The sequence below is a fragment of the Haliotis rubra genome, unplaced genomic scaffold (genome assembly GCF_003918875.1).
Source record: "Haliotis rubra isolate DU_JTF1 unplaced genomic scaffold, ASM391887v1 Scf389, whole genome shotgun sequence".
Lineage (NCBI taxonomy): Eukaryota > Metazoa > Mollusca > Gastropoda > Lepetellida > Haliotidae > Haliotis > Haliotis rubra.
The window spans coordinates 1,003,262-1,029,277 of NW_025767067.1; the positions used below are offsets into that span (position 1 = coordinate 1,003,262).

A 26,016-nucleotide genomic window follows, 5' to 3' on the forward strand; every position below is an offset into this window, starting at 1 on the left:
TTGTATTTTATTTACAAATTTATTACCGAAACAGTACAATGCTCAAACATTTCCAATACGAAAGAAAACATCGCTAGATATAACGCATTTTCACCCGTGCTGTCATTTCTAACAATATATACATTCCTGAACTAGATTATACGTATGCTGTAACACGAGAGCCTCAAAGATCGGCGTGGTGTGTTCAAAACGTCTGAGTTTTAATTTGTGTATCCTCGGTAAAAGCTCGAGACTGCATGTGCAGAAAATAGATCAGGAAATCTGCGTATATGTTGCACATTTTCACAGCATGAAGTTTCATGGTGAAGCAGGATCAATGTTGCTCTCAGTTCAAATGAAAATGCATGCGCGGATCAACAGTGAGTCATGAAAAGCTCGAGACGTTCCGAATGTATGACGAGGTTGGTCATTCGGCAGATCATCGGCAACATTCGACCGAAGGACGGTTGAGGTCGTGAACCTGATTTGTCAAAACTACTCTTGTGTATGGCATAATATGATATAACAGAACAGCTTAAATCTGATAGGCAATCCGATTAAAGGGATAAAAAGTTCCGATTCGGAGCCACAGAAGCTACTTATAGACTGTTCTGGCCTGCAGTGATATGTACAGTATGATAAATGATCTAAAAGTTGATTAAAGAGAAATTGACATGATCTAACAATATATATTTATTCACGTCTGGTTATATTTTCATATCCATATATATTTATATATATATATTCCATTTAATGATAATCTCAGTCATGGTCTGAATGTTTAACCAAAGATAAATTTTTCTTAAATATCCATTTAGTTATTCAATGTTCTAAATGTTCTGGTCGCGAGTCTTAGGTTCTGGACATAAGTTGCATAGACAGGTAATGTCAATTGTTATTAAAACGAAGAATAGAAATTAAAACAGTTAATAACCATCATTAAACCAATACATAGTGTATAAAAATGCATTATCAGTAACAAATACCAATTATACAAGGAAAGGAATTATATACATAATAAGGGATCTCTTCGCCTACTGTAAGTGACACATTTTGTAATTTGGGACACCTAATAACACCTTCTGACAGTCGCTGAAAGGGTATATAACACTGTCCAGGGTGTCTATAGGATTTACTCAAATGTATGAGAAACAGTTCAGTGAGAATATTTAAAATCAGTTCAACAAAATAATTCCAAGTCCAAACTGATTTTCAAAACTCTATTCGGCAGACTTGTTTTATTTTCAGTCTGGGATGATGAAATTGTCTGCTATAGTGGTTTGAGTTTTATACGGTTTTTTTGAGGTTAGTAAAAGAGCTTTGGCCATATCCAAGTTTCATGTCAATTGTCAAAGGTCAGCCCAGATCTTCGCGTTACCAAGTATGGCTCAATTGCTTCCTTTAGGTATATTGTCTACATCTGACTGCCAGTTAGGTTTCGTGATATCTTTTTGGGCAAAATGTTTGAACTTGCTATCTTAAGGTGCTCAACGATGGTGGTGTCCACCTGTAGCACAACGCTGGCCAGTGCACGTTGTGCCCATTTCAAGGTGATGTAGATGATTCTGTTATATACATCGTAATCATTAACTGCTGGAATGGTTTCATAGACATCGTATTTTTGAGCAGGGCAATGAAATGACGTTTGAATGTTATGAATCAATCTTGCAGGTACTTGAAAATATTAGTCACTAACGCTAGCATAGTAACCTGTATAATGGTCAATGGTTAGGTAAATTGTGTTGTGATCAAGATCTGGGTGCAGGGGCCGTGTTACAATGTTGTATCGTTGTAATCAGGTATTGGGAGACCTCACATCGGTAAATAAGATACAGTGGTGTGAAAAACTGGAAACCCCCAGTCCATGCTTGCACTTTCTTAAATAATTACTGCGATTACCACAAGAATGAAAACACAAATCTGGACTAAATATGTTTTCACGGGAGAGACCCATGAAGAATGGAGTTTTGCTTGAGGAGGCCAAGCTCAGTATACACATCTCTGTTTTATCAACTTTCACACTTTTTGATCAGAGCCTCGTGACGTCGTCTAATATTGGTTGCTTGGTTTCGTTTGAGTCCGCAGTAACCGTTACAACGCTCACGCCATTGGACGCAGGCGTAATGACGTCATTTCCGAAGGGCGTTTTCTCTGAGATAGTTGTGATTGCAGGAGTATACGTGAACTCTTGCTTCTTAGCTTGAATCGCCTTCTGTCGTTGTGCCTCAGCCTCTCTTTGTGACTTTAATTCATTGTCATGGGCTCTTTTGGCGTAGGTTTTCTGAAAACAGTGGACATATTTCCATCAGTGTGGGCTGGATTGTATAATGAACATGTAAATCACCATGGTTACTTAAATAGAAGAGTTTAATCTAGTTAATCTAATCCAGATATAAAACGATCATCGCCATGTAAAAGCTAAAATTTACTATTCAAAAGCAGCTGAAGAACATGTTTCATATATCTGTCATGGAATACCCGACTGTCCACGAATATGCTGGCCCCCTTGGTAAGCCTTATGTAACTTACACTTTGTTAAACTGTATGTAACATGTAACTTACACCTTGTTAAACTGTATGTAACATTTGACTGACACCTTGTTAAACTGTATGTAACATGTGACTGACACTTTGTTAAACTGTATGTAACATGTGACTTACACTTTGTTAAACTGTATGTAACATGTGACTTACACTTTGTTAAACTGTATGTAACATGTGACTTACACTTTGTTAAACTGTATGTAACATGTGACTTACACTTTGTTAAACTGTATGTAACATGTGACTTACACCTTGTTATACTGTATGTAACCTGTGACCTACGATGAAATTTGTTTAACCGTATGTAACATGTGACTTAAAATAATATATTGTTAAACTGTGTGTAACATCTGCCTTGCTCTGACACCTTGTTAAACTGTATGTACGATCTGCCTTGCTCTGACACCTTGTTAAACTGTATGTACGATCTGCCTTGCTCTGACACCTTGTTAAACTGTATGTAACATGTGACTGACACCTTGTTAAACTGTATGTAACATGTGACTGACACCTTGTTAAACTGTATGTAACATGTGACTGACACCTTGTTAAACTGTATGTAAGATCTGCCTTGCTCTGACACCTTGTTAAACTGTATGTAACATGTGACTGACACCTTGTTAAACTGTATGTAACATGTGACTTACGCTGACACTGTTGCAGGCACACAGGGACATGAAGACACCCAGGATACTGAAGGCGGTGGCTGCTCCCCCTGATGCTAGGTGCATGAAGAGCAGGGGGGGACGGTCACAGGCACCTACGCGGTATATGTCGCTGCAACCACGCATAGCATATGACATTAAATACAAACTGCATATTAACTATACATCGTCTTGGCATACAGTGTTTGCTAATATTGAACATGGTGTTTATTTTATTATATTGTAATTAAAACAGGTGATTAACAAGAAAATACGATATTATATATCACTAACCTTCACATTCAAACACTCCGTATCATACTACGATTAAAATCGCACAAACAACTACTGTTTATAATTGGAGCAACAGCTATAAATAATATTGTTCCCTGAAACTACTATTAATACTGTACCAGCTAATATCTTTACAAGAACCTGTATCGAAACGTACTCTAGAAGTTGTCATCCATAATATACTTGTTCTATCTTACTTCCAACTTCTAAAGTGCCACTCAAAGAAGTCTACCAGCACCTGCTATTAAAACTGTACCACGAACTATTATTAAAACTGTGTCAGCAACTACTATCGACAGTGGACTAGTTACTACAATTGAAGTTGTACCACAGACTACTGTTAAAGCTGGAACAGCAACTGTCAAAGCTGGAACAGCAGCTGTCAAAGCTGGAACAGCAAGTGTTAAAGCTGGAACAGCAAGTGTTAAAGCTGGAACAGCAGTGTTAAAGCTGGAACAGCAGCTGTTAAAGCTGGAACAGCAAGTGTTAAAGCTGGAACAGCAGCTGTTAAAGCTGGAACAGCAAGTGTTAAAGCTGGAACAGCAAGTGTTAAAGCTGGAACAGCAACTGCTAAAGCTGGAACAGCAAGTGTTAAAGCTGGAACAGCAAGTGTTAAAGCTGGAACAGCAAGTGTTAAAGCTGGAACAGCAGCTGTGGAACAGCAGCTAAAGCTGGAACAGCAAGTGTTAAAGCTGGAACAGCAAGTGTTAAAGCTGGAACAGCAGCTGTTAAAGCTGGAACAGCAAGTGTTAAAGCTGGAACAGCAGCTGTTAAAGCTGGGACAGCAAGTGTTAAAGCTGGAACAGCAGCTGTTAAAGCTGGAACAGCAGCTGTTAAAGCTGGAACAGCAAGTGTTAAAGCTGGAACAGCAGCTGTTAAAGCTGGAACAGCAAGTGTTAAAGCTGGAACAGCAGCTGTTAAAGCTGGAACAGCAAGTGTTAAAGCTGGAACAGCAAGTGTTAAAGCTGGAACAGCAGCTGTTAAAGCTGGAACAGCAAGCTGTTAAAGCTGGAACAGCAAGTGCTAAAGCTGGAACAGCAAGTGCTAAAGCTGGAACAGCAGCTGTTAAAGCTGGAACAGCAAGTGTTAAAGCTGGAACAGCAAGTGTTAAAGCTGGAACAGCAGCTGTTAAAGCTGGAACAGCAAGTGTTAAAGCTGGAACAGCAAGTGTTAAAGCTGGAACAGCAAGTGTTAAAGCTGGAACAGCAAGTGTTAAAGCTGAACAGCAAGCTGGAACAGCAAGTGTTAAAGCTGGAACAGCAAGTGTTAAAGCTGGAACAGCAAGTGTTAAAGCTGGAACAGCAAGTGTTAAAGCTGGAACAGCAGCTGTTAAAGCTGGAACAGCAGCTGTTAAAGCTGGAACAGCAAGTGTTAAAGCTGGAACAGCAGCTGTTAAAGCTGGAACAGCAGCTGTTAAAGCTGGAACAGCAAGTGTTAAAGCTGGAACAGCAAGTGTTAAAGCTGGAACAGCAACTGTTAAAGCTGGAACAGCAAGTGTTAAAGCTGGAACAGCAACTGTTAACGTTGCATCAGCAACATATATTAAGATGTACCAGCAACTTCCATTACAAGTGTACCAGGAAGTAATGTTAACTCTATGACAGCAACCATTATTACTGTACCAGCAACTGAACCTACTGGTAAATCCGTGTCAGCAACTGCTATGCTAACCTCCCCCATCCACGCCCTTTGATTGAAGTTAAGATGGCTGATGTCAGACGTGTCCCCGTTCTACGTTATTGTCGGGGTAAGTTATTCTACAACCTCTCCGGTTCAATAGTGAAGTTTTCCGAATATTTACTGATACTTACGTGCAGTTTTCATTATTGAAATAAACCGTTTCAATGGAGTAACCATAGCAACTGCCGCCCGCCAGCATCGCGATGATCATGATAGCGACGTGGATGGAGAGCTGAAAACACGCGACAAATACTTCAGGGTTGATCGTTAGAGTTTGATTGGAAAGGGGTGTCCCAAATATAACCTCCTTCCCGCCCCTAACCCCCATCCCCACCAATTCCGAACCAATTCGTACTTCTGTTGGAACATCTTCTACCCCATCCATATGGATAGAAGGGTGTATTTTAAGGACAAAGCTGTGTTCAATACTTTACTATTTCACTTGAATGAGTGAGGAGATACATTGCATTCTACACATAGCACTGGTTCAATCTTGCATTTAAAACTCACTGCTGTTCTGTGGCGCTTGAACGCAACTGCCGTCCCTGACACGCCCGGGAATATGAACTGAAATGAAACAAAGGGTTGTACTTTTAAGCAGGGAGACTTATATAAGGCCTGTTGTAGAGTATCCCTGTTTTAAGGAATTAGAGGTAGACACACAAATCCATTATCGTCTTCTTTTCGCAGTCATTGCATTTGCCTGCACACACGTCGTTACTTTCAGTTATAACACGACGCAGACAGGTACTTCCATTGTGACGTATTTAGAACAGGTGTTACCTTATAGGTCTTCCAGTCTTTGAGTACTGCTCGATGGCTCTCGTTAAAGTGTGTGAGTTAGTTTAGTTTAACGCCGCTTTTAGCAATATTCCAGCAATATCACGGCGGGGGACATCAGAAATAGGCTTCACACATTGTACCCAATGTGGGGAATCGAACCCGGGTCTTCGGCGTAGGGAACGAAAGCCTTAACCACTAGACTGCCCCACCGCCCTCCCCGTTAAAGAGGTTTGCTAGTACAGCAGATAAGACTGAACCGGATTTCTCCGTAAACCATCTATATCATATGTGTGCAGATAGGTAAGCAATCATCGTTTTCATTTATATACCTGAACTTCAATATCTTCGCGTTTATGGACATAGTAACGTTAAAGGTGATGCACAGATTAGAGTGCAGACACGTAAATCTGCATTCTGCACTCCAGTTTATTTTATGTTTATAGCTCTATAAAGTAAAAAACCTGTTACATAAGAGTAAATGAGAGACGAATCAGGTACAACAATGTCATAGATTCATGCAGAGTGTTTGAAAATCTATACTTTTGATAAAAAACCCCATGCTACTACATCTAAATTGCAATGGAGTGACAGTGATTTTCTTGAACGTGTACACAATGTTATATAAGAGGTTATTGCTTTACAGTGTGGGTTTCGCGAATGAGAAAACTATCGAATCACTGACTTACACGTATATATGGTGATATGAAATACACGCGTATATAGCACATACACATAGAGATTAAACAATAAGAACTAAGCATACTACGCAGGTTAGGACACGCGGCTTTATCAATGTCAGTCGCGTTAGGATCACGGGAACTTGACGCTCTATAGAAACGTCACGTTGTGTTTTTGGTGAGTCATGAGACCCGTCATCTCTTCTGAGCTGTCTAATTCCTACTTGTGTGATGTGAATAACAGCATCGGCCCCGCCATGTATGACGGGCGATTTAAGACATGACGCAGAGGCATTACCTATAGACGCCACCGTGACGGCGAGACGTATACTGTCACGTATTACAAGAGGGTATGGACTTTGTACAGATTGGCTAGCTAATACATCGTGTCCAACGTGTTTCAAAATTTTTCGTTCAAGCGTTATTGAGTGAGTATGTTTTACGCCGCATTTAGCTACGGGACGGTGGCTTCAAATGAATAAATAAATAAAAAAAATAATAAAAAATAAAAACTAAATAAATAAATAAATAAAATAATAAAAAAAATAAATAAATGTTGCACACTTCGGCTTAAGACTAAATTCGCTCATTCATGCCTATTCTTACATTTCGCTTCATTGATTCAAAATACAATTAAATGTTTGTGTGGCAAATTGACCGGACAAAAACTAAACATTAAAGGTAAAGGAAATTTATGCACACACAGAAGTTATACCAAACTCGTAAATTACAAAACATATCTAAAAATTCAGATATAACTACGCAATATTGGGGGGTACGGGTATGGGGGGACTTGGGGTCAATTACTGGAAGCAAGACGCAGCAAGTAGCTTCTAGCACGTCGTATATCTTGTGATATGCCTGGAACAGTGCTACTGGCTGGTCGACAATAACGCGCCCCTACCATATACCCATGGTTATATTTCATATTGTAGTGGTATATAAATCAAAACAACGTTAGTTATGCAAACACTTTAATTCCTGTTAACAGACCGTTTATAAAGACCTGGGCCCAGCAAAACATTCCGGGGCTCCGATATAGTTCAGCTCTTCTATACTACATTGATTCTGGCAAAGGATTTCACTGTCTCCAATACACAAACGAAAACGACTTATTTCGTGAAAATACTCCTGAAATATGTAGCACTACAAGTCTCACATGAAACTCCTTTGCACAGGATAGCTCGTTGAATTTTTTGAAAAAGCACACGTCTATGTCGACTAACATACATTATAAGGGTTTCTTACTTTTTTCTCTTTACCGCCCATGAATTCGATATAACGCGCGACCGGCCTTTAGTAACTCTTAACAGACTCAATGGCATTTGTCACCATTCGCATCCGTTCGGGTCCAGTCGGCATAGTACTTTACCTACGTATAGGCATGGAAGTGATTTGAGGAAACAAGCAAGTTGTCTTTCGTTTTTTCCCATAAAAACTAGAGTCTGTCCCATGAGACCTAGTTTGAATCCACTTTAAAACATTGACATTACTTAGTGAAATCAACAGTAACTGTAAAATATAGCATGGAATTTTAAAATATGAATGTCTTAATATGAGTATATATAAGTATACTAGTAGATGTAAATATAATATATACCCTTCTTCCCTGGTGTCACCTTGGTTTTACCGTGTGATGTTCAGGTGAATAATAGCGTTACACGGTGACGGGCGCTGACAGTCTGGCGGTATCCCCCGGGCAATCTCACCCGACAATCAGAGGACACCGCTCTAACATACAGACGACTTGGACATATATATACAGTATCAGCTCGGACTCGTCGGTTACTCCGGTGGCGTGAACCGGTCGGGTTTTCCCGGGTGCAGTGCGTTTGAAGTAGAGATGGCTTCGGAAATTGGAAGACATAGATTCAAGACGATGGGGAGGATGGCTTATTTCACAGACCCTAACATCATCCCTTCCCTACAAGCGTTGTTACGAAACAATTTTATAAAGGTTTATTTCGATTCTGATCAAGGCCGTTTCCACCTTTAACTGTAGGGGGCGTGGCTAAAAAGGGGTAACGTGATAGTAAAGCATCATGGATTTCCCTTGAGATCGGCAAGCCACAGATATGTAAGCAATAACATACATCTCCTTTGTTTTCAAAGAAAATCACTATATTGGCATAAGATTTGTGACATACGCACATGTATAAATGTCACAAGATGCGTGTAATGGCCGCTTTCACGCTAGTGTTAACACTAGTGACAGCGATGATAATGGGGGGTTACCTAGATGGGGGTAAGAACGTCCGGAATAACGAAGTTCAACATGCATGGAAGTCTATCCCCATCTGCTGTCAGGTTAACATACGCAAAATCGATACGAAGTGTTACTTGTGCCCTCGTCCCGTCACCGGTCTTCGAGAGAGTCATCGAGAGCTAAATTCCAGAAGTAACTATCCTGCACGTTTGTTTCACGTCTTAAATGAAAAGTAGTATTAACGCAAGTATCATGGACAGTTATGGGGTTTCAATCTGACAATTTAGGTCACATGTTACTGTGATCTTCCAGCCTTCAGGTATCACTCGATGACGTCCTTTAAACAGCTACATAAGACAAGACAAGCCTGAACCAAGCCTACTTGTGGCAGCAGGGATGGCGTCCAGCTTCGACCACAGCCTGAAGATGTCGGAGATTTCTAACAGGGACACTATTACCCTACTATTAATCAGCTTTCTGTCATTATCTTAGAGAGGATAATGAACATGCGCGTTAATGATCCTGTTTGGACCAGTGTCATTGGAACGCGGCTTTGTAAGCCCTCGAGATGGCACGACGGTATTCAAGTCGTAACCCGTCCATCAAAAGACTTAGTATTGGATAAGTTCATCACGCGCTGCTGATTTTCAACGTGCACCGATGAATGTACATAACTCATGGTTAATACTAATTGTGCCATTTAACTCATTTCTTATCACTAGGATTAGGTCATGAAAATACAAATTCCCATTACATAATAATTATGTACCAGAATATTAGGTGACCTAGCTCCCACATCTAACATGTGATGATACTGACAAAGAGTCCATTGATAACGGTTGACCCGAACGAGCCACAGCTTTGAAGAGTCACTGTCCTTTGTCATTACTCTTGCTTATTTATTCCTGGGACACATAAGGAATCTTTCCTTTAGCCATATATGTAAAAGACCTCCGAATGAAAACGTCCGGGTTTCCTGGTTTACTCGCAATCTGGCAGGTGGAGGGAACACGTGGCCTAATGTCCGACTATTGTAGGTCAAGAGGAACTGGAACGTACTCTGTGCCGCTACGGTCACCGGTCAGCGCTGTGTACAACAGGGGACATGACAGGGGACAGATGAGTGGGTGGGGTGACGTGTAATGTCCTGGTATTAAACAACGACGGTATCGGGTGCTGGAGCTTATTCTCTGCCAGACAACAGTGCTCTCTACAATGGGTAACATGACAGTTGGACACTGCTTACACTGCTGTACACGTTGTCCCTCCTCATGCTGTCATGGAGGCGGTGACACTTCCTGGATGTCCGACGTGACAAGCACACAGACAGAAGGTCTCGTCACACCTCGGCATTTTCCGTAAATGACATACATATAATTATAGTCCAGTGTTGGTTCCCCTGATCTCTAAGGCAGAAGAAGCCGAATGTTACCTGCGACACATATAAATGCAATGGTCTTATGTTTATCAACGTTTCTCGAGAGAAAGGAAATTGAAAAGACATTTAACTTATTACTGTTAACCGTGTTTCCCAGTTCCAAATACGCCAAATTTGCTTCACAGCTGTATGCAAAAGAGAAAGGTGACAGATCCTTGACTTGGGAACAGAAGGTGCTCCAGGCTGACACCTCCTGTCTTCTCTGACATGGTGGGCGCTGGAGGGATGACACAATAGCACGTGGCTGAATGAAATATACAGCTGAAGACCGTGTGAAAGATCTCGGTACAAAGTACAAAATAACTGTCACAATATGCATATGCATACGTGGAAGTAGAACCCTTGACTATTGCGGATGAATACGTATATTGTTTCGTTTGTCAGTATGTATCATGTAAACAACATTGTTGACGTAACAGACAGAAGTGTTGACGTAGGGCTAATAACGTCATCACGTTGAGGTAGCGTTGACGTCGGGTTAACATAAACATGTGTTCCCAGGCATGCTTACAGTTGTAAACAGACACAGCCTATGTAAATGCTTCTCTTCATGCTACCCATGTTAGCATTATTATTCGAGGTGTAACCTACATAACTTCTCGTCCACAAGTATAGCATGGATAACACGACCGCCTCAGGGGTTTCGAGGAAGAGTGAGTCTTTTTTTACGCCGCTTTCAGCAATATTCCAGCAATATCACGACGGGGGACACCAGAAATGGGCTTCACACATTGTACCCATGAGGGGAATCGAAACCGGACCTTCGGTGTGACGAGCGAACGCTTTGAACACTAGGCTACCTCACCGCCCCTCAGTATAGTCAGAAATAGATTGGTCCTGAGATAGTAAATTGCGTTTGAGATGAACGTGAAACTGCAGCAATGGTATATGTGTTCCAGTTTGTTAAAACCGACAGAAATCCCGACAAGTAAATGAGCCATAAGCAATCACACAAACACACGCGCGCACCAGGTTGCCCTCTCAGTATCTGAAAATGAATGCGTTTATTACTGTTTGGTGGAGACACTTATGGCAGGGCTCCAGATAAGGGCCGTATCGGCGTATGTACGGATAGAAAATATGCACGATACGGTAGGAAATAATTTCGAAAACGTAGCAGATACGCACCACAGCAATGGTGTACGGTGTTAGAATCATTTACAGACGTATTTATCTGAACAATTATTGTTTTATTGTTTATTGACCTGTTTACACAAACGTAGCAATGTTGTGGTGCATATATGAAACGAAACACATTACTGATACTCCATTAAATTCCATTCAGTACTCTTAAGGTTTTCCAGTACTCCTGTATTGAAAAAATAAGGAGTACGTACTCCTGATGTTGAAATATTATCTGGAGCCCTGACTTATGGGTTCTTTGTGTCTAAGACAGAATAAAGATCAGTCAATAAAATTTCATCTCATAACTCGTCAGTGCACAGTGGGCATCTCCTCGAGTGACTGTACTCTAATGTATAAACCTCGAGTGTTACACAATCAGTATTTGATTATGTCTAACCCACCGAAGCCATTCCGGTGAATTTAATCACAATTGTATGTAGATCTGTACTGCTCCATGACTGGCGGGTTACCACGACTACAGCGGTCCCAACATCCTTGCAGTCATCAGAGACGATTAACACAAATGCCCCATGACAGGCCGAACACTGCATAGATGTATACTCAGGGGCCACATGGGAGTACTGTCTCTATACAGCAATCAATAGAACACGAATACTAGTATTTTAAACAGCCTGCAAAACGGCCTGGCAAAGTCGTGAACCCTTATGTTGTACAGCTAATTTATAGAGGTTCAAGTCCCCACTACAGCGTGGGTGGAAGAAACTCGCCTCTAGTGAGGGGCGGTGGACAGCCTTGTGGATAAGGTGTTCGCTCGTCACGCCGAAGGTCCGGGTTTATCTCTCACATGGGTACAATGCGTGATCTATGTGACTAATGCTAACAAATCACATTTATTGTGTTTCATGCCGTGATCTATGTGACTAATGCTAACAAATAACACACTAACTGCAGGGATAAACATGTCTTGGGTTCGAATCCAAGATTCCCCTGGTAATGATCCTTGGTTTGCCAGCATAGCTGTAACAGAATTGGATGGTTGTAGGTTCTAATTTCAGATTTACCGGGTAATTCCCCTGACACTTCATTGTATATACCAAAGAGTTGAATTCTTGGACTTTCGTCAGCCTAAGTAAACGTAGGCTCAGTATTGTTCGTTACACTGCTATACTGCACCGTTTAACGAACTTACTCATAGGCGGATCTAAGGGGTGGGGGTGGGGTGTGTATATGTGTGTGTGCAACACTTTGTGCTGATAGTTTGTTAATTGACCATTGAAACTCGGGTGAAAATGAAGTGTGCACCCCTCCTTTTCTCAATAGTGTGCATCCCCCTTTCTCAAAAAGCTGTATCCGCCCCTGTTACTCACTCCTTGTACACTGACATGAAATCGACACATTATCGTGTCTTTCTGTAGACTATCAGTGATAGATGCCCATATTCACGTTATGGTGTGGTTTGTGCGTTATAGCGGGGTACTCACCGGTATACCTGACATCCAGTAACCTCCGATCTCCGGGCGGAACCGAACAAGCGAGCGAAGGACGATCACGGACCCAGTACCTGAAACACCGAATTAATGGCCGTTATAATGTGGCCACCTGTACATTCTGAGGAATATATCTGAAATTCAGTATATCTGAAATGCAAAGGCTGGAATATCTTTAGTATACAATAATATTACCTAAAATTATTTGGTTTACTATTTCCTTCAGTTGTGTAGCGTTGTGGTTGTCGTATTAGCTCGTCACGAAGCTGGTTCGATTATCTACAGAACCACGTTTAGTAATATCCATACTGCCATTTCATGATGATGATGAAGGCAGTCCAAAGCCCCAGTCTTCAAACCCTCTTCGTATAAAACAACGACTGGTAATTTGCTTTTGACCCTCCACCCCTACCCCCTCGCCTGATAACAAATGGCCAGTCTCTCTACTGACTGACTGACTGAGTTTGGTTTTACGCCGCTTTTAGCAATATTCCAGCAACATCACGGGGTGGACACCAGAAATGGGCTTCACACATTGTACCCATGTGGGGATTCGAACCCGGGTCTTCGGCGTGACGAGCCAACGCTTTAACCACTAGGCTACCCCAACGCCCCGCCAGTCTCTCTAAATGAAAGAAGCGGGAACTATGTCAGTTCTGAAATTGCCACCCCTGCAATAAAGTCCTAGTTCCTGATGATAGCTCAGTAATTGTTCAGTTTACACTGATAGTTTCTCATATAATTAACATCAAGTGTATGAAAAGTCCGTGTACAACTGCACCAACCCACCCCAGGGATCGCCTCAGTACAACATACAGCCAGTACTCAGTTAAGGCTACCGTTTACACAGATACATCAGCCACCAGGCTGCAAACCGTAATTGAATCCCCCCTCCAAACATTACAAGAATCAATAAAATAAAAAAATAATAATTTAATCTAAATCCCATAACCAATATATAATACATGAACCTCATGGAACGTTCTCCTCAAACCAAACCCCCTGTGTATACAGCCGGGGGACACGGCGCTGTACCAGGAACCGTTGCCAAGGCAATGGTTGCAACTATCCAGCCGACTCGCATAATCAGATGATGGATGGGAACGGTGCAACATGTCGAGTAGTTGGAGGCACAGTCTCAGCAACCTATATTACAAATGTCGGTTCATGCCAAGACACTTTCTTGTATTGTTTCTTTTTTTTCTCTCATCAGCATAACATGTTGGAGCCTGTTGAGCACTTCTCCAGCTGCGGGCCATGGGGTAGCCGAGTGGTTAATGCGTTCGCTCGTCACGCTGAAGACCCGGGTTCGATTTCCCACCGTATGGGTACAATGTGGGGACATTTCTTGTGTCCCCTGCCGTGATATTGCTGGCATATTGCTAAAAGCGGCGTAAAACCAAACTCACTCACTCTTCTCCACATTCACTTCTACAACATGAGAGTTCTTCTGACGTCCGTTCCGTTTACCAGACAAACACAAACGCCATATAATGAATTTATCTTCTCACCTATCAGTGATAATATATTTATTCAGTAACTGAAGGCGGTAATCTCTCTTGTTTTGACTGCCTTCAGTCAAGAAAGTGTTTGAAAACATTAATCACTTTTGTAAACAATATCAGCTGTACATTGTACCAACCCAAGCCATTGCAATCCAGGTAAAAGTCATCCAAACACGCTTCAAGTGATAATCTATCACCATCACCACTGCGGCGAGTACAGAATCTTGTGACAACCTGCGGCTATATTCCCCGCCTTCAGCACACTCACACACACAACAGATCAGTGTTTTCTTTCAAACTATCTGTCTTCATCTGCCAGTTGTCTACCCTGGAATTAGGTCAGTGTAACGGGGATTACAACATCCCGGAGTAAGTAAAGACAGGTGTTGGGGATCCGAGGCTTAACACGGGATGTAAGTCATGCTGTATATACGGCGCATACAGGAAGAGTCAACCATAGGCAAAACTGTTTTAGTTTTACTCTTAGGACTTTTGTATCAGAAGGTTAGCTTCTTTTCCTCAAAATCTTTGATTGGAGGTCGAAATAATACTAAAATGAACGTCCTTTGATTTATTTTCTTGTTTTTGTTGGAATGTAAGTTCGGTGGAATGGCATCTGTTTTTATAAACTGTTTGTTTTAATTTTGGCATTTCTGTGATATACGACTGCGATGTTAAACCGTTTGCAGTGAGTCCACGTGACCAAGACAAGTCGGTGAGTATGCCTATATGTCTGACATGGAAACACTTCGTGTGACCATCTGTGCACGAACGTGATTATGAGGCAAGGTGTAAATGACATAAAAATAGAATTAAAAGGGGTCAATATTTCTGCAAGTCATTCAAAGTTACCGCTCCAGAAAGCAACCTGTATAACCCTACGGCTGTCCAAAGTATATTTTGGGGTTTGGGAGTTGTTGCCTTCACGTAAGCGCTAAGTTATTTCTACACTGACAGCGTAATGTTTTGGGTCGATGGATAGACCAAACGGTGGCCATCGCCTACTTCACATCCCCAAAGAAGTAAAATATTTATGGTGTGACGGATGTACATTTTACATAAATATAATCGCCAAAGATGAAAATGTACTTAGTCATTTTGACCACTAATATTTTTTCGTCACAGATGTTTTTTCAATTACATATTGTGTCAAAGTACATTCCGCAATGCCGTATTGTGACATTCTTTGATATTCTCTTCATGTCAGCTTAACAGATAAAACAGAGATAAGATTTCAAAACAGTTTCAAGCAAATGATACTTTAAAGGTCACATGCAACCAAAAAATCAAACATAATTAAAACACAATTATCACTTATTCATGACATATAATATACATTGCTGGTTATGAAAAAACATAAAAACAGTGAAATCGGTAATCTATTGTAATAACATATAAAAAGCTCGCGCCTGTGAAATATCAACAAAACATTAGAAAAATAGCTCACACCAAAGCCTTCACCGAATATTCACCGGACAACCCGCTTCCAAGCTCCGCGAACCTATTTCATTGCGCATGTGCTATGAGCGCAGCTCAGCTGTTGAAACCATTTCAATTCCCCCAAGCGCTGGGGGAAAGTTAGTGAATTGTTTGAACTACGATTTCGCGCGGATTTTTCATCGCGATATTTTTCAACTTTATAAGTTGAATTTGCATTTTTGATGATTTGTTTCCGTAAGTCCATACCGAAAGGTATCAGAATCTGCAAAGTTGTGTTTTACGTTGCATGTGACCTTTAAGGTATTGTGTCTATGTGTCGAAGGAACAACCCATACCTCATTCTGGCTTCAGACACCGAGGTGAATGACCTTCCTGACAGGCTATTGCTTCAAGCAATATGACCCCGCTATCCAATTGAATAATCTGTTACAGAACACTGGCGTCTTTGTCTCAGATCAACCATTTCTGAAACTGACTTTAGTATCTTAGTACTTCTACAGTACGAACTATATTACTACATTTACAAAAATCAAGGTTACCATGGAAAAGACAATAAACACAATGACATGTTGAATGTGTGCAGAGATATTTTGAAATTGGTGTTTTTATTGTGGCTTTACGGCTATACCGTGCATACTGTTATCGGCCTGGTTATATATTAAGACAATATAACGTTACTATGGAAATCTATGGGAAAACATTTGGTTTTGTGTAACCTGTACAGTAATAGCAATGGACGTACAATGTGCAAGTCCCTATGCGACATGCAATTCCTGATCCCCTCGAACGTATGGACTCTATTTCAAACAGGGAATTATTTACTCTGGCCTAATATTAAATGTTTCAAGAGGAGAATATACTTTCAAGCCGTCAAATACAAGAACCATCAATCACTGGAGAAACAAGCAACGTAGTACTGTACACGCGTTGGGCGGTTCCAGACGCCCACAATGTCTTTGCCAAAGCTCTGGAGCATGGCTGAGCCCCGGAGCATGAAACTTATCTCAGTACAATATCAGTGTGAGGAGCACAAAGGCGACATGTCCTGTTTGACCTTGCTTGACATAATGACCTTCTTGGAGGGTCATTGTTCGGGGAAAGATTTATTACATGTATGTAGAACTTGCGGTCATGTCACATTGCAACCACTCAGTGTATACCACAGGTGTGGGCACATTTTAGATGGGGGTAGTTTGGAGAAGATTTCCTAAAGGCTTTCACTGATCATGGGGATGCAGTAACTAAAACAATATTATAAAAGGCGAAATTTTAACAATGAGGTTTTCTGTTATTAAATACAAACACAGACGTGTGTTTAAACAACGTGAAGGACATATGAATAAGTGGATTAGCACCACAACCAGACACAGCACACGGTGCAGCTGTTTGGAGCAACATGGAGGGGTGTGGAGCGTATCATGTCAGTGAAATAAAGAACGGAATACTGGGATTTGTGAGGAAATACACAATTTAAAATCATTTGTCCCATCAAAGAACATGTCAGGTTATGAGAAGAGGTAAAAACGTGCTATTTGACAAAGAAAGTTAAAAATATCTTCTGTTTATGTTTGTTTCAGGTAAGAAAACTAAGCAACTGTTCTTACATTAACTGCTGGGCTAAAGGAAGAGAACACCCGTGTTTCATGGTGGCTTGAATAAAACAAGCAAGAAATGGTCTATAGATGATGATGTATTTGATAAGTTGGCTGGGAGTCGGCGAAGTGATTGAAGTATACCCTATGATTCATGGTTTTTCTAAAATAAACCAAACAAGAAATCGTCTTTCAATGATGTATTTGATAGTGGCATCATGATAGTGTTTTGAACCCTTACGTTTGCAGGGTTTCGGTGATTGCTTTCAGCCTAGTAACGCTGTAATGACTTTTATAATGTGCTGGTCAAACCCGGTTTTAGGTGTATACTTACTTTATCCCGTCAGTATAGACAGGTTTCTTTGTATCTGTACTGACATTGTAACGACTTACAGTCAGGTCACATCTCGTTCATCAACCCGGACACCATGTAGTGACATCAGGGACTAGCTTGACCAACTTACACGACCAACCCATCACACATCCCATCCATTATGACAGACCATCAGCAGCCTCACTGCAACTCAATCACGAAACACCACACAAACCCTGCCCGTGATGCTTAGAGGTATCAAATATGTTGATTGACCATCGTTACAAAGTGACCATTATAGATTGTGTGACCCAGATACCAGTCTATACCCACTGACCACCACTCTAGGACATTCCTGCGGCAGATCCCGGTAATGTGACGTAAACAAAGGGTATCATGTCCGGTATCACTCCGTCGATGCCTGGCCTTATCGTTTAACCTACAGGGCAAGAAGTCGTGTCGATAAGATAATATCAAAGAACCCCCTAAGTAGATCGAACTATATTTACTTCAACCCAGGGCCTCAAAGCGATCTTTGAGTTAAGACGATCATAACGTCCTTGCTCCAACACAGAGTTACGACAATCAGCGACAAGATCTCTCTCTGGAACATGGCCCAGAACATCGAAATGTCCAACACAGACTTACGACAATCAGCGATAAGATCTCTCTCTGGAACAGGGCCCAGAACATCGAAATGTCCACCACAGACGGGAGAACCTCGGCCATGAAGCCAATTCTCCCCTCAATGACGGCCTGAATGGGAACACACCAAGACATACTTGTCTAAATCTTCAAAATACCTTTACTTGCACATGTGTCATATTTTGAAGAAACGGTTGTTTTACATTTGCTGATGCCTATTATATATTTAGGAATGTCAATTATTTACTAATACGAAACGAAATAAAAATGTGTCACAGTATAATCGTTCAGCAATGCGATTGAAAAGGTGTCTTAGTTGGGATTTTTCTTGACAAGAAGAGCCTTATATTGAAAGAGCATACATTACAATCGTGACGCAGAAATACATGAACTCTCTAACGACGGGATGCCTAACCGATGTATCATTACAGTGCAGCCTGAGGCTATACCGCGTTAAAACATAATCTACTTCATGATCCATCTTTTATCAATACAGCTTCACGAAACTACAAATAAACGTCAATCAAAATGAAAAACAAGCAAACAAAACTAATTGGAATGTTCCTGCTTAAGTATGTAATACCAAACTGGAATATATCTAGCATAACCGCACTGACGCCCGAAGGTCCTGTTGTGTCACCTATGATCCACCGTCGACGACGTCCTTCAACGGCTTTGTTCTTCGCTGTTACGCAAGGGGAGCAGACATTCGTCCGATAAATCCAAACACAGACATATTTGTCAAGGAAATCTCAAGGTTGTTCAAGCTGTCATGTCCTTGTACGTTATTTGTGAGGATGAATTAATAAGTGCACCTGCAGTCAAAATGTACCTAGCATGTACCTGTATGACGCCAATAAGGCAATATTTTATTCTATAACTCCTTAATTTTGTTCAAGATAAGCTTTATGTTTACTACGAGCTGAATATTGCTCACGACTATGCATAGAAAGCAAAGATTATAAACTGTGCAACCATACTTGTTTTAGTATTCCTACACAAAGTGATAAAGACGTGTCAGCGATGTTTGACAGTCAGTTCAGATTCAATTGTTCCAAAGTTTCCGTGATATGTGTATTCATCTCCCACAATGCATGTAAATGGATATTAATGTTTCAAGACCTGGTTTCAAAACATTTTAGATTGTTATTATGAGATCAAGAGTTCTAGTTTATAAGTAAAAAGGAATTAAAAACTTCGTTCGCTCTCCAAGGACTTCATTTCGCCCGTGATGTACACTAACCCGAGGCAGGAGATGTATCAAGTAAACGGACACGGTTTTAAATCCCACACATTCAATGTCTACCACTCACCCGTCTGGTTGAAAATTAATGACCAACACTGTAAACTCTTCTCATATTCTTTGCTCTTTGAATTCTTTAACAATAGAAGCCTTGTAGTGACACAACGCACACGACAGCTCCGTCATGTGCGGCGTTCAACGGTGCCATAAACCAGTCACATCTAACGCAGCATCAGGTAAATGTTGACGGTATGAGGATCTATATGTAACGCGCTTGTCAGACTTTCATAGAGATGGGAATCTGTATAGTTTACTTAGAAATATATGGTGCAGTTTTGAAACTTTTAGTAGTGGGTGTTAAAAGGCAGGTGCATTTGTGAGAAGAGATCGCTTGGGGCACATCAATTTGATTTGTAGTGAGGGCGCGGGGGTTGGGGACAAGCGTGGAGGGTTATGGGTAAGTGTTGATTAAAACTGTTGATTAAAATTATTTTTTTAAAAAGGACACCATCAAACAATCTATCCACTTTCACTCTTGGCACCAAAATGTTGAAAACAATTCAATTCACATCACAGCCAAAGCTCACCTGTAGTACGAAAAGGAACCTGTTGCTTACAGTATGGACCTTATATAAATTTGCCTGGTAATCAAAGTAGGTTAGTCGTTAAAGCGTTGTATCACCTGGGTTCGATTAGCCAGCACAAAGTTTTAAGTCGATTTATGGCGTTGTTTGCTGTATATGACTACAATGCGGTGTAAACCAGGTGAAAATTCATGCACAATTTTTAAACATGGGATGTTTGGGAAGCCGGGTGATTGGTCGGACTTCAGTTCCCAACGTGGATAAAACATGGCCTGTGTCCCGAGTAGTGATATTGTTAATGTTGTCAGAAGCAGTAAAAACCATAGTCCCCCCCTCGTCAACCTATATCAACGTGTCACTTATGATTCCCCTCAAAACGTCACGTGCCAGCAACCACCCAGACAACTCGTATATATAAGTGTTATTGTGTCATAAACTGTTCAGAAGTACCCCAGAAATAAGCCGAATCGCTGTGTGAATAAGGTTTATACATGTTAAGTTGTCATTGAATTACTAACAGACGCACGATGTTTCGCAAAAATATTTTACAGACAGGGTCAATGACTTGTAAATCATCATAATATCACTTAAGCCAGAAGTAACAAGGTCAAAACCAAATCGACAAATTATCAAATCAAACTCGTACTCCATTTTTGAAAAATCGTTTCTTTCGTCTTTAACAAAGCAAAGCCGTTAATTGTAATAACAGTGGACTTCATTAATATGTATCACGCCAACGTAATATCTTCAATGTCAAATGAAGGTCACGAGGTTCTTTATTGCCAGGTCATAAACGGCAACGCTGATTTATAGAATGACACAAGAAGGTGAATTATGCAGGTTAGAAATAATAACTCGAGATATCTGGACATGGAAACACAGACATCTTAATAATCATCATCATCACCATATAGAGCATTGTTATAAATCAATTACAGGATACAAATTAATACACACCCTTTGGGGAGTTTTGTCACGTCAACGCTTTGCTTCCCTACTCTAAATAATATATCTAGAAAATGTATCTATATTTTGAATGGCATTATTCCAAATGTTCCTGGGATGTTAGTCTTGTGCTGGACCAAAATGGGTTGAGGGTGACAACACCACGCCGCGGGGTTTGTATTACAACGAAACAGTAGACTGAAAAATATATGACGAGGCAAACTTGAAGAATAGCATATGGCCGCCATGACATCACGTGACGCCCGCCATGACATCACGTGACGCCCGCAGGCAGTTTGTAAGTACAAAGACACATGAGTCTACCTGTCATTAACCGCACTAGTTTTAGATACGTTTCTTTTCGTTGGATAGGTAGTCTAGTGGTTAAAAAGTTTGCTCTTCCTGTCGGAGATCTGGGTTCGATACCCAAAGTAGCTACAGTTCGTGAAGTCCGTTTCTGGTGTTGACCTCCGTAGTATGGCTTTGAGTGAGTGAGTGAGTTTAGTTTTACGCCGCACTCAGCAATATTCCAGCAAAATGGCGGCGGTCTGTAAATAATCGAGTCTGGAACAGACAATCCAGTGATGAACAGCATGAGCATCGATCTGCGAAATTGGGAACCGATGACATGTGTCAACCAAGTCAGCGAGCCTGACCACCCGATCCCGTTAATCGCCTTTTACGACAAGCATAGTCGCCTTTTATGACAAGAATGGGTTGCTGAAGACCTATTCTACCCCGGATCTTCACAGGTCAGTATGCTTGACGTGTAACAGTCCCTTATCACTGTTAGAAGACAACACATCCCTCCCACTAGCTCAAATTGACTTTCAATAAGCAGCGTCTATGGACTCCCCTTAGAAGATCGATGTAGATAAAAACTGAATTTTCTGTTGTTGTCTGGAGTATTGAAAGCAAATTTAATTTCGTAACAATTGTTTCATTTGGAATGTGTCTCTCATGGACGTCAGCTGATGTTCTTACCCGGCAGCCCAGGTCCCCAGCACCCCATGTTCCCGGTTGTTACATTGTGTGACTCCGCGGTTTACAAACATGACACATGACAATATGACATGACTGCTGCAAACATGCTGAACATTGAATTTACAGAAAATGTCCACCAATGCCATTGGTGATACCTGAATTCAGTATTGGTCTCCTGAACTGTTATTATCAACGAGAGTCAAACAAAATTTGTTCAGTATTTCTGAAATAACATTTTATGAGTAAGTTTAATGACGCCCATGTCAGTTGTCACCTGACGCCGAAATACAAGTATTGCTAGAGCGGCGTAAAATCAAACTCACTCAAACACTACCGTACTGACCTATTTGGAAGAACTATTTTTCAGTTTGTGAAATAAATTATCAACCTCAAAGGTAAATATAGATTTTACGTTGGCGGATTCGTGCACCAAGACATTGAAAAAAGTGTCCTACCTGTCGTCGCGCGAAACAAGCACATTACGTACATTATGCACAAACACATCATACTATGGCGGCCATATTGTATTTGTAGCGAACGTGACAACGGGGAGAGTGCATTAAACCGCATATCACCACGGTACCAATGGAATTTTAGTATTATGCAATGCACTATCTTTCCTCCACGACATAGAAGATTCGTCCTTTATAATACAGCCATGGCATGCGATTGCACCGAACATGCATGTCAGCCTGGTTCCTGAGGTCTGCTTAGCTACGCTCGAACGACACAGTGTCGACAGTGTCGATGCGTTGCGCAGCAGACCCCGGAAACCAGGCTGCGAGCCTGTTGCTCAGCACAGAGACCGGGCTGTATTCACTATAATGTCTGTATTGACTAATATATTGGACTCAGTGTACGATGGACACACAAATATCTCCTTCAGTTGACGTACAGTTTGACCATCAACAATAGCCTGTTTCCACGACAAGGGTTCAAGTACATCATAGCACGGCCCCAATCGAGTGAGATCACTATGTACGTTTGTTCATATACACATAACCTGAGAGATTGAGTAATAGTACGACCAGCCCGAGGTGTCAGTTTGAGAAAGTGGGTCCACCAGGTGACGTGATGTATTGTCTACGTGTGATAATGACAATACTCTGAACACTAAACGTCAATCATAGTGATCGGTTACTTTCACGAGGCCATATGTCATGTGCGCACGCACGAAGATGTCCATGGGCGTTAGCAAGAGTATGGCACGAACAACTTGGCATACCTGATTTTCAAAATGACAAAGTAAAAAAAGAAAATTCTCAGTAGTCAAACTCATAATTACTGAGTGTGAACAAAAGAAGATGACTCTTCCGAAAGTATCAACCCAGATAGCATTCAGACGTTGGCCCAACATTGGCAATGGTTTTACCAACCAGGGTTCGAAATACCCCATATACTAGTGTGCCACGGCACGGTAAATACAGAAATGGCACGGCTAAAAAATGTTCTCGGTGCCCTCTTGACACGCCTAATTTTTTATGAGACATAACTCACATTTAGTCATTTAATCCTCAAAACAAGTATTTTTTTCCAAATTGAATAATACCATACATATTTGAATGCTCATAAACCCATTTCTTTATTTAACAATAAATTTCAATTGATCATCATCATTGTCATTTATTCTAAAAACATGTGGGCATACTCGATTTCAGAAAGGCACACCTAAAATATTTGTCTGGTGCCCTAAGGCACACTTAGAAAAAAAGGTATTTCTACCCCGTTGGCAACATTGCCAACGTTGGGCCAACATCCAAATGCTATCTGGGAAAGAACCCCACACGCCCCTAGTTCGCTGGATTCGACTGTGTAGGTAGATGTCGGTGGAGGAATAAACCGAAAGGACCAGACTGTTTCAGAGCAATTTCGAAAAACAGATGCAAGAATTATTGATTTCCCCGAAGTAACTCCCCTCTCGCAGAATGCTCTAAATGACTATGGCTAGCGATGGTGAGAGGCATTTAATAGTACTTACATAAGTTTATCAAAAATCAGACTATCAAAGGCAACGATCTGCAAACGATGCTAAAGACCTTTGACAAAAGACGTTGGGATGCAAGATGTTTGTTGTCAAGAGCAACAGAGCGTCATGTGACAAGGGCGTGTAAAGGCGTGCCTACACGTGTCCCGACAGCCGCGGGGCGTGTCGTGTCCATCACATGTATCTGACCATGAGTGAAATGTCATGTTTCGTAACTCCGTAATGTCCACTTTACTGGCGGGTCGAGCTGACTACTTTACAATATTCTTCCAAAACAGTAAGGCTCAAAAATTTAATGACAAAAATACATTCATCTCTGACAAAATGTTCTCAATTTTATCAATCTCATTATTGGTGCTATTACCGAATCTCCAACACAAAATGCAGTTAGTAGGTTGGTGGTAGACCTGGACAGAGTTACGTGATACTACGAAATGTGTACGGGCAAAAATACTTGCTTTCAAAGAGGCCTCGCTGAATGGTCACTCGAACTTTGGGGTAACGTAAGCATAATCATAATGAAAACGGCATATAAACAACCCAGTCAGATATGCAAATATTTGTCCCTTTCGGCGCTTTTTTGACATTTGAAAAGAGGGCAGGGTCTTATGTGGGTTGTCATAAATGTACCGAAATAGCTCGGATTGAGTAATAAAGGGCTAAAAATAAGTCCATAAAATACCAAAATATCTCGTGTCAAAGATGCAACTGTTTAGTACTAAATGCCACTGAATGTGTCGGCACCGGAGTAGTTGAGGTGACGCACGCCAGCTTCTGACAGGTACAGGGCGTGGTGACAGCCTGTGATAGCCCCCATCTCTTGTCTAACATCTTTCTATGTCAGGGCGAATTTGTAAATGGGTTGAGTTTTTTTATACTATAATCTATAAATGGTTTTGTTTCTTTAAGTAAGGTTGAGAATAGTCTCCTTACAGCCCTCTCATACGGGAAATGTTATGCGAAAGTATGTTTCACATAGACAGCTTATTTTTATACAACGAAATGTGTTCGGTCAAAAAGCCTTGCTGAATGTTCACTGGAACTTTGGAGTAACGTAAGTATAATCATTATGAAAACGGACTAAAAATAAAATAATGCAGTCAGATATTCCTACCAGCCCCTTGAAACGGGTAATGTTATGCGAAAGTATGTTTCACATAGACAGCTCTTATTCAGAGTACTTCATCATGATAACACTTTTCAAAGTATTGTCGTTTTAGGTCATGAGTACATTATACAGAATATATACTTTGTTTGCCGTTTAACGGTGGTCCTAAATTCACCTACATGACAGTTTAGTTTCAACATAAATCGCGTCTTGACAATGTATGGTAGCGTTTAAAAACATAATCTTTCGTTTTCAGATTAATCATTCGGGATGCACCTGAATACTGCTAACGAATATTCTTTACAAAACTCATCATTAATCATAAAGAAATAATGTCTTACCAAGACACGCCGTCGTAACAGCTACAGTCGCAATGGCCACACTCAAGTACACCGAAATATCCTTCGTAGCATCTTCGGCAAGCACCTGCTGTCTGATTTCTTCATCGTTCTGTTTCTTGCCCTGTTGCCCTTCCATCTTGGTATAGTTTAAGGTCACTGTCTTCGGCTTGTCCCGCGCACAACACTCACTGCCTGTCTCGAGCTCGCGCGGTTTATATGTAGCCCAGCGTTGGCCAAGATCCGGTTTTCGCCGAGAGCCTCGCTATGGTTCGTTTCACTTTCCCAAGTCTCACTTTCGGTGAGTTTGCTGTACTTTACGCGCCAAACGTTCTGTTCTTGCACTGTGCCAGACTTTCCCCACCTTGCAAACGTTCCCCCTGACATTTTGTGGCCGTCGTAATTGATTGTTTTTCGGTTATCCCAAATATAATCGGATTGCTCTTGCCCGTCATTTCTCCCTCGTGGTACGGGGCCATTCTGAAGGCCTTGCTAGTGATATTGATTGTCGTGTTTC

General features: G+C 41.1%; 1 protein-coding gene across 1 annotated transcript; it reads right to left on the minus strand.

Annotated features, from left to right (window-relative positions):
• On the minus strand, window positions 1-25,699 carry LOC124286650. Its single transcript, XM_046723051.1, has 6 exons — window positions 25,503-25,699; window positions 12,813-12,892; window positions 5,652-5,708; window positions 5,273-5,373; window positions 3,171-3,300; window positions 1-2,260 (listed from the first exon to the last, which is right to left on the minus strand). The coding sequence occupies exons 1-6, from the start codon at window positions 25,636-25,638 to the stop codon at window positions 2,009-2,011; spliced, it is 756 nt and encodes a 251-aa protein (XP_046579007.1). The 5' UTR covers window positions 25,639-25,699; the 3' UTR covers window positions 1-2,008.
• Between the last annotated feature and the right edge of the window lie 317 nt (window positions 25,700-26,016).

What these genes read in the sequence shown, in the direction of transcription:
- LOC124286650 (XM_046723051.1), bottom strand. Translation starts at nt 25,638, where the DNA reads ATGGAAGGGCAACAGGGCAAGAAACAGAACGATGAAGAAATCAGACAG. An exon ending in TTCAATAATGAAAACTGCAC is followed by an intron (nt 3,301 to 5,272) that starts GTAAGTATCAGT and finishes GCGTGGTTGCAG; the next exon opens with CGACATATACCGCGTAGGTG. An exon ending in GTGCCTGCAACAGTGTCAGC is followed by an intron (nt 2,261 to 3,170) that starts GTAAGTCACATG and finishes CACTGTTTTCAG; the next exon opens with AAAACCTACGCCAAAAGAGC.